The 9,554-nt window shown below is 43.7% G+C and overlaps 1 protein-coding gene across 1 annotated transcript in view; it reads right to left on the bottom strand.

The window, feature by feature from the left end:
• LOC109965961 (solute carrier family 22 member 17-like) overlaps window positions 1-9,554 on the bottom strand; it is a 62,130-nt gene that overhangs the window by 36,524 nt on the left and 16,052 nt on the right. Inside the window, exon 2 of the mRNA XM_020610441.1 lies at window positions 5,197-5,707. Coding sequence (XP_020466097.1) covers window positions 5,197-5,634 — 438 coding nt within the window. The 5' untranslated portion in view covers window positions 5,635-5,707. The remainder of the gene's footprint in view (window positions 1-5,196; window positions 5,708-9,554) is intronic.

The raw sequence follows: 9,554 nt of genomic DNA, 5'->3' as shown, positions 1-9,554 counted from the left end.
GAGAGCTTCGCCTTACAGCTCAGCTCCTTCTTCACCACGACGGACCGGTACATCGACCGCATTACTGCAGAAGCTGCATCGATCCGCCTGTCAATCTCCCGTTCCATCCTTCCCTCACTCGTGAACAAGACCCCAAGATACTTGAACTCCTCCACTTGAGGCAGGAACTCTCCACCAACCTGAAGGGAACAAGCCACCCTTTTCCGGCTGAGAACCATGGCCTCGGATTTGGAGGTGCTGATTCTCATCCCGGCTCTCTTTCTCTTTGTTGAGCGAATTGTGTTTTTTGCACACCCGCTGGTGAAACACTTTCTCAGGGGTATAGGCAGACAAGGCTATGATGTGTTCAGTGGCACCTCAGTGGGATTTACCTCTGGTTTTACACACGCTTGGGGAACCCCCCCCTTGAGCCCATAACAGACATCTCTCTCAAACATCTCTCTCTGGAAACAGCACTTCTCTTAGCCCTAACTTTGGCTAAGCGAGTGGGCCATCTGTGCGCACTGTGTCTCACCGGCATGCCTTCTCATACACAAAGATGGCAGCTCAGCCATTCTGAGACCGAATCCTGCCTGTCCATCAAAAATAATAACATCCTTTGTTCGATCCAGAGTCATTACCTGGATGGATTCTTTCCTCCACCCCACAGAGATGAGTCAGAAAAAGAACTTCATGCTCTCTGTCCGGTGCGCGTGCTGTCCCATTACGTGGGGTGCACGGCAGCTGTCAGACAGACACAACAACTGTTTTGTTCATTGTAGGAGACATTCTCTTGGACAGCCTTTATCCAAACCACGGCTGTCTCACTGGCTGTGTGTTTTCTTGCTCGGGTGATTGCTTGTTAGCCATGTACACTCACTTGACTGTACTATCAATGCAAGCCACCGTTGTACCCGCTGTGTGTGTGTGTGTGTGTGCCACACGCACTCTGTCTGTACGCTCTCCATGGTACCCATGTTCTCCGTTGGTAATATTGCTATTATTACTGTGAGACAACAGCTGCGTAATACAGGCATCTGATTATCTCTGCACACTGCTAGCACCTGTATGCTCTTGCAATTTAACTGTTATTTGTGCCCTCTTCCCTGCACTTCTCCTCCCCTGTTAACAGAATGGCCATTCTGCCTTCTTACAGTGGCAGTCAGGTGTTTATATGGGCATGATTGCACCTGCTTCTCAGGCAAGGCCTGATACAGGAGAATGGATGTTGTTTGGGCTGATATTATGGGGTATGTTGGCAAGCTGAGGTGTGTCTTAATGCTCTTGGGCGGCGGTGTGCCAACAGGGCATTGACTACATCCAGCTGCGCTTTTATCCCAATAGCAACAGCTCTTAGAGGGCAAAGCCTATATGAAATAGAACGATGGTTATGTACAGTAACCCAAGCTTCTATGAGTATAGGCATAGCTCTCTAAGCTGGCAGCCCTGCTGTCTCCACACCTGCCAGCTGAAGAAAAAGTACTGGTGTAGGGAGCCAATCACAGGTCACAGTGGCATTTATGCCATCATAGCGGACCTGTTTTGGGGACAGCCCAGTGCAGGACACAGGGAGCGAAAGAATCTCTTCAGGACTGCACATGTGCGAGGGATAAACCCGACAGCGACAGCTCTTAGAGGGCTACGCCTATACTCATAGAAGCTTGGGTTACTGTACGTAACCATCGGTCTTTGGCCTGTGGGAGGATCCCAGCATACCTGAAGAAAACCCATGCAGGCACAGGACAACATGCAAACTCCACACAGAAAGGGTAGTTTAAATCCAGGATCTGCTTGCTATGAGGTGACAATGCTAACCACTGCATCATGACACCAAGTGTACATAGAAAATCAAACCGATAGACACACTGTCCCCAAACATTTTTTGCTATTAACTTCATTTATTGGCTCTTCAATCAATATTCTGCCATTTGTCCCAATTTACATCAACCTGTCCAGGGACCACAGACAAATTAGTCTTTTGGCTAAATCTGTGCATTGTCCCTGATCAAATCAATAAATGAATGAAATTAAAATGATTATATGAGTAATAGTTTCCATCCAATGAAACAGAGCCTACCAAACTGTAATTCAAACTACAGAATTTAAAATTTCTTAAAGCTGGCATAAAGCAGACAAGAGAGAGAGAGAAAAAATGTATCAGTCTGTGGCTTAGATGGCTGCCCAGGAAGGATGATGGCCTTGACAGCAGGTAAGGGGGGGGGTCACCGATACAACCTTAGTTGTGAAGCTATGTAAAGAGGGATTTTCTTTTTTATGTGTTATGAAACGAGCGGTGTCAATCTTGTAACCTAGTCTTGAATCTGAAGGAGTCAGCATGATTTGTATTTGCCATTAGAGGTCATTTTTATTTTTTTTTTAAACTTATATTGACCAAAGAAATAATAGTACATCCCTAAGTAGTTCAGAAAAAAAAGTGGGATGAAGCAAGTCCCAGGCACGGAGGAGCTATAGAGAGCATAAAAGGAACTTCTCAAGCTCTGCAATCATTCTGCTCCATTGACTAGAAACACATCCTACTGGGGTATTTTTGATTTTCCGTCAGTAGATCTTACACTTTGTAACAGGCTGTTTAGACTTTGAGTGATTTTTGATAGCAGATAGAGAACTATGTGGGTGAGAACTGGATCCTGTCTGACCCTGGGATAAAGTTCTCCCACATTTTTGGCAAGCTAGCCAGGAAGTGGGGTTTCCTGGGACCTTGGACAGAGGTTAGAGCCAGTTTTTACAAAGTCTGAACAAACTAAAAGCTTCTGTGCACCAGCTTTCTTCAGTCTGAACAAACTAAAAGCTTCTGAGCACCAGCTTTCTGCACAGGCTACAGGTAGCATCTCCACCAAAAGAACCTATTATTAAAAAGTTAACAAAACAGGCTGATGCAATGCTGTGTGAATGTGATTAATATGATAGGTAGGTACTTTATTGATCCCTCAATGGGGAAATTTCAATGTTTCAGCAGCAATGGAGAACAAACAATATAACACCACAGTTTCCATGAATTGGATAATGGATTCATCACTTGTTAAGTACTGAATTAATAGCAACAAATTATAGAAAGGGGATTGTGGGAATCAGGGTGTTAATAATAGAGTATCTCTGCATCATGGGTGGCGACTATGTGGGAAAAAATTCCACTATAGTAGATGTCTGTCTGACAATGCTGTTACCAAGTTTAAGGAAATAATTCCATCATTATTTACTTCAGTACCAGTTGACAAAACTGAAGTCATTGTGCTTGGGCCTGAAAACCTTAGAAATCTGCTGTCTAATCATATAGTTACTTTAGATGACAGCCTGGGCTGCTGGGGAGCCCCATGATGCTTTGAGTTTCTCTCCTCTCCTCCCCTCCCCTCCCCTCTCCTTTCCTCTCTCCCTATGCTTCTATATGCCACCATTACACATCACTAACTTTGTGTCTCCTCTCTCCCGTAGTGTGTCCTCTCTCTCTCCCTGTACTTTTCTGCAGGTTGCCCTGGCTCTGGAGCTCTATGTCTCTGATGAGCAGGCACCGGCCACATCAGCCTGACCAGTGTTTGTTTGTTGTGTTCTGTTGCTTTTCTTTTTTTCTCTCTTCTCTATCCACTCACCCCAACCGGTCAAGGCAGAAGGCCACGCACCAAGAGCCGGGGTCTGTCGGAGGTTTCTCCTGTTAAAGGGAGTTTTTCCTCCCCACTGTTGCCAAGTGCTTGCTCAAGGGGGGATTGGTGGGTTTTCTTTATATAATAATAGTAATAATAATAATAGTAATAATAATAATAATAATAGTAATAATAATAATAATAATAAGGTCAATACCTTATACCTCACTTTGTAAGTTAACAGTAGCTCGTATCACAGGCCAAATGGCAGGAACAGGTTAGTTAAGTGTTGGGCCTAGTAATTTTGATGTACAGTCAGAATGTACCAGAGAAGTTATTTGAACATTTTTTAGCCAAATTTTGCTTGTTTATCTAGCACTGTTCTAAGCCGTCCCTGGTAGGCTAGTGGTTAAGGCGCAGCGCTCCCGCCACTGCACCCCGGGTTCGAATCATGGTTGTGTCAGGAAGGAAGAGCATCCGGCGTAAAACACGTGCCAAATGTCAACATGTGAGTCGTCAGTATGACCATTCGCTGTGGCGACCCCTAAAAAGCTGAAAGTGACTTTCTTTATCTAGCACTGTTCTAACAGCACTAAACTTCATGTATATATGTTATTACTGTTTCTGCATTAGACAACACTGCCCAGGTGTGACAACAATAGTGGTGCGACAGTAGCAGATTTGTGACAGAAGCAGGCTCCTGCTCGAAAATCTGTGACCTCTGTGGTTGTTTAGTTTTTGGTTTAGAAGCAGTTATGGTGAAATTTGTGGTATAAATGCAGCTAACAGTGGCTAACAATTTTAGCAGAGCTAACGCTGAAGACTAGAGCTGTCTGGAATCCCCAAACACGGCTTGGAGTTGGGTAGGCGGCCCCCGTTCAGCGATGTGGGAGCTGACCTACTGCATCAAGGGACCTTCACTAGGCAGGGGGACCAGGAGCTAAAACAAAACGTGTTCACACAGAGAGAAAGAGAGGGTCTGGTGCTCTGAGGAAACTCAGAAACTCTATGAACATACAAAGGGTGTAAACCTTTTCTAGTAGAAACTTTAAATAACAAAATAATCCTGAAAATGAGCATAACTTGTGACCTTTAACATTCCCCAGCCCCCGCTTTATAAACTGTTGATTTGATGCTCTTGGGCAAAGAATTCCTGTGTTTCCGCATGTTACAAACTGCTGATTATCCAATTCCAAAGCATATATTTAGAGCAGCAGCTCCCCAAACAACCACAAAAACAACTCAAAAGTAATGGAAATTAAATGCTATGATGGACTGCCAATCAGCAAGATCCAAGACTCATACACTTTGGAAAACGATCACTATTAATCTAACATAAAAGCAATACAGAATGAAACATATATAGAAAAACTAGTTTGGTCTTATGAGGCTTCAGGGGAACAACTCAGCAGCTACCCAAAAGTAGAATTACAGATAGAATTATGTATCACTGTACAGCAAAAGAGAGTACATGCCTAGCAAGAACAAAGACAGGATAAAAAGGAAACTATCTTTAGTCCACACAAACAAAAATGTAGCCTCCCCAGAAAAAGTTGGAACAGTGAAAGGAGGCCAGAACCATAATTAGAAAGCTTAACAGTATTCCAGGCCAGAGCTATACCTCAGTTACGATGTTGTTCCTTAGTCCTTCTGTGATGTTGTAATCCCAGCCTTGCTCGCAGTCCACCACGGCTGACTGGCTGCCATTGACATACTGCTTACACTGCGACAGGCCCCCACTATCCCCAGGCCTTGCCCCCTTCTCCCAGGGGAGAGAGTAATTAAGTACATCTGGTGATGGCAGGGTCCTTGGCAGGTGGCAGTGGTGGGGTGGGATGAGGGTAATGAAGGGATCAGAAGAGAGCAGGAAGGCCAGGAAGAGGTTGGGCAGGATGGAAAGAACAATCAGCACCCTCTGCTTATTCCTGCCAAGAGCCAGCACCATCATCTCCCCTGTGGGAGGCAATGAGTGTGGGGCAGGGAGGGAGGAGGAAGATGGAGCTGGGGAGGAGGGCACCGGGGAAGGTAAGACAAGTGGGGGGGAGCCTGAGGATGTCATTATTGGAGGAATGAAGGTGGAGGTTGATGGTCCCCACAGAAAGGTGGTGGGGGGGGGTGGGCATAAGAGAGCCCTGTGAAAGAAAAGAATTACACAGCATTATTTTATGATTTAAACAGGCTGTACAGGCCGTATACAACCAATACAGAGACAGACGGACAGACAGGAAGTGAATGTAAAGACAGTGATTATCTCATTACGATGACACACGTCAAAAGATGGAATATAACACAACAGCTGAACAGTCAGTTCTTGAAGATGATGTGCTGCAAACAGAAGATGGGAAACATAAGGATCTGAGTGACTTTAACAAGGGTCAAAGTGCAATGGCTAGACAACTGGGTCAGAGCATCTCTCAAACTGCAGGTCTTATTGGGTGTTGCTGGTCAGTTCCTACCAAAAACTGTCTAAAGAAGGACAACCACAGAATCTGTGACAGGATCATGGGCGCCCAAGGCTGACTGATGCATGTGGAAAGTGAAGTCTGCTCTGATCCCATAGAAGAGCTATGACAGCACAAATTCCTGAAAACGTAATGATGGCTATGAATAACAGGTGTCAGGACACACTGCATCACAATTGGGCTGGCCCTGAAAGTAGACTAGTTGAGAAACCTGTCAGTCAACTGATACTCTTCTAGTTGAACCTTTGTCTTTTATTATATTTTAATTTTTGTTAACCAGAGTGCATTCCAGTAGAAGATAGCCCCAGCCCGTCAGTTTGTCACCTTCTTCCTCTCATTTTGATGTGCCATGCAGCAATTTGCTTAATGCTTCCCCCTGTGGTCAGGGAGGAATACCCACTTCAACAGTGACACCATGCAGTATAATACACTATTTGGCAAATTGCTGCCTAGAATGAGAAAATCCACTAGGACAAGATACATAGAGATGAGATATGTACTTTATTAAAAGTGTTTTTAAACATTGTGGTCTACGTTTACAAGAGAAAAGATTTTAACAATGACGACAATGTGGCTGGTTTTGCCAGATGACAATGGAGCAGACAGTCCTGAGCCCACAGATGATGTGGAAGTAGTTGGAATAATCATGAGGGTGTGGAGGTGCCTCACAAGCATGGAAACATTACAAATGGTATCAAAATGCTCAGGTTTTTCAGGCCATTATGGCATGTATTCAATTTTTTTTACAACTTTCATACTTGAATGCTAAATATTTTTAAAATATTTAGCATTCAAATGAATGGGAAAATTCAATTTCAGCATAATTTCAGCTATCAAAATGTTCAGCTCTTCAAGGACATTCATGCTTGTCTTAAGGATTTTTCTAAACCTTATACCATTGAAATATATAGCTCGATTTTGAAAGTTTTTGTTCCCAGACCAACCTTCACCCAGTGGCTTGGGCCGGCCTCCCGCAGGATAAGCTAAGTCCACTTCACTTTGCTCTCTTGAACATAAGATCGCTTAATAATAAGACTTTCATTTTTAATGATCTTATTTGTGCACATGACCTGGATATGTTTCTTATCACTGAAACCTGGGTGAAACAAGGTGATAGTCTCTTTTCTGAGCTTCTACCAGCTGATTATTTATTTTTTAATACTCCCTGCTTGGCTGGTAGAGGTGGTGGTCTGGCAGCTGTTTTTAAGCCAACCCTAAAATGTCGTCCTCTCCCCTCTAACGACTATTCCAGCTTTGAGCTAAAAACTTTTATGTTAACACTGCACCATCCTATTTTATGTGCACTAATATATCGCCCCCCTAAATTGAAGGATTTTATAAATGAATCTGGGGAATTTTTGGTGGCACTGATCCCACAGTTTGACAGTTTTTTGATTTGTGGAGACTTCAATATTCATGTAAACTGTGGTTCGGATCAGCTAGCAAATGATTTTAACGAATTGCTGGTCTCTTTTGATCTCATCCAGTCGGTACTTTGCCCGGTTGGTACTATACTCATCAACGTGGGGGCATGCTAGACCTCGTTATCTCTCGAGGCCTGTCTGTGTGTATCAGCGATGTATCAAATTTGGCCATCACGGATCACTTCTTCATCCACTTTTCTTGGCACCAACAAGAGCACCCAGAGTGATGGCCCCTCCCCAGCATAGGATTATCACTCCCTCAATGGCGCCGGACATTGCCACTAAAGTCTAAAGTGTGTGTTTTAATCTATTTTAGGTTGTTTTTTTTTTATTTTTTCAGAGTACATAAGTTTTGCTGTGAAGCACTTTGTGCCCCTTTCAAGTTGTAAAGTGCTATATAAATAAAGTATTATTATTATTATTATTGCCACTGCTTTTTTAGCTTCCAAGTTCTACTCTTTAGAAGCCCAGAACCCCCCTGCATGCCCCGATGCTTTCCTCTCCTTATTCGACTCTACTTGTCTCCAGATTATGCAGTCCATTGCTCCCTTTAGGAAAAGGAGGGCTAAAAATAATTATGAACCTTAGCTGAACGACACCACTCGCCCTGTGGAGATGGTGCAGGAAGGCGGAGCAAAAATGGAAGAAGGATCGCCTGCACATTTCCCTGGACATTTTAAGAGACAGCTTCCTCTCATATCAGAAAGCTGTAAAAGAGGCCAAAACTCAATATCTAGCTAATATTATTTCAGAAAACAGTCAACACCCAAAAGTTTTGTTCAAAACCAGCTGCTCGGCTGTTGTCAAACACTCCCAGGTATGCCCACATTACCCCAGGTCTTTTTTCACTACATTGGCTGCCAGTACAATGGAGAGTTGATTTTAAGATGCTGCTATTTGTCTTTAAAGCCATACATGGCCTTGCCCCACCGCACCTGTCGGAGCTGCTATCTATCTATGCTCCGCGCCGAACCCTGCTGAGCCCTTGTCCTTAGTTGTTCCGCAGGCCCGATCCAAAAAATGGGGCGACCGCTCGTTTGCTGTCTATGGTCCTAGACTCTGGAATTCATTAGCACCTGAGCTTCGGTCTATAACCGAGCTAGCGGTTTTTAAGTCTACTTTAAAAACTCACCTTTTTAAATAGGCTTTTGTTGTTAATCCATTTTATCTGCCCCAAAGGGACATAGTTAACTTGTTGTTTTATACTATTTTATTTTGATGAAACTTTTTATTGCTAGGATTTTATAAACATGTTTTTGGACTGATTGTTTTTAGTATTTTTTTGTTGATACATATGTTCCACTGTGCAGCACTTTGTGCTCTTCGGAGTTGTAAAGTGCTATATAAATAAAGTTTATTATTATTATTATTGTATTTGTATGGCACCGATTCACAACCATCATCTCAGGGCACTTTACACAGTCGGGTCCAGGCCTCATAGTGTTATAGAGGAAAACCCAACACATCCCCCTGAGAAGCACTTGGTGTCAGTGGGGAGGAAAAAGGAGGGAGGAGAGGAGCTAGGTGCATCATGGGAGCAGCCTAGGCCTATAGCAGCAATACAAATGCAGCCAACTTCAGACACCTGTGGAGGAGGATGCTCCCAGAAATTACAACTAATTACATTAATCTACAGCTGGTCACAGGGTTTAACAGAAGAGAAAGAACCCAACCTCTCTTGCACATTAGGAACCAACCAACAGCTGCAGCTGTAGAATGTGATCAGCAAGCAACTTTTAATGTGGTCATAGTTAAACAGCTCAGAACAACCCTATCTCATAGAAGGGACCTGTATCTCCAGCTCACTGGCAACATGGATATGAAGGAACATTAGTGTGTAAGCATGTACTGTAGTTTTCCTCTAAAATGTAAGTGTTTACTTTGGAAGTTTGACATTAATGTGAATGAAGCCTTTCTTCTTCTGCAGAAAAGGGAAGCGGCTCTGCTCTGACACTGACCAATTGTCACGTTTCCTGTTTCTGTCAGCGTCATCTGACTTATCTTTCTGCAGCTGTGTGGATGAAATGAACTGTGTGGCTGCATTTGCTGTGCACTGTGACTTTACCCACATCAGGGACAGAAACATAGGCTCC

Source organism: Monopterus albus, unplaced genomic scaffold, assembly GCF_001952655.1.
Source record: "Monopterus albus unplaced genomic scaffold, M_albus_1.0 scaffold105.1, whole genome shotgun sequence".
Lineage (NCBI taxonomy): Eukaryota > Metazoa > Chordata > Actinopteri > Synbranchiformes > Synbranchidae > Monopterus > Monopterus albus.
This window is presented reverse-complemented; position numbering and strand designations above follow the sequence as displayed.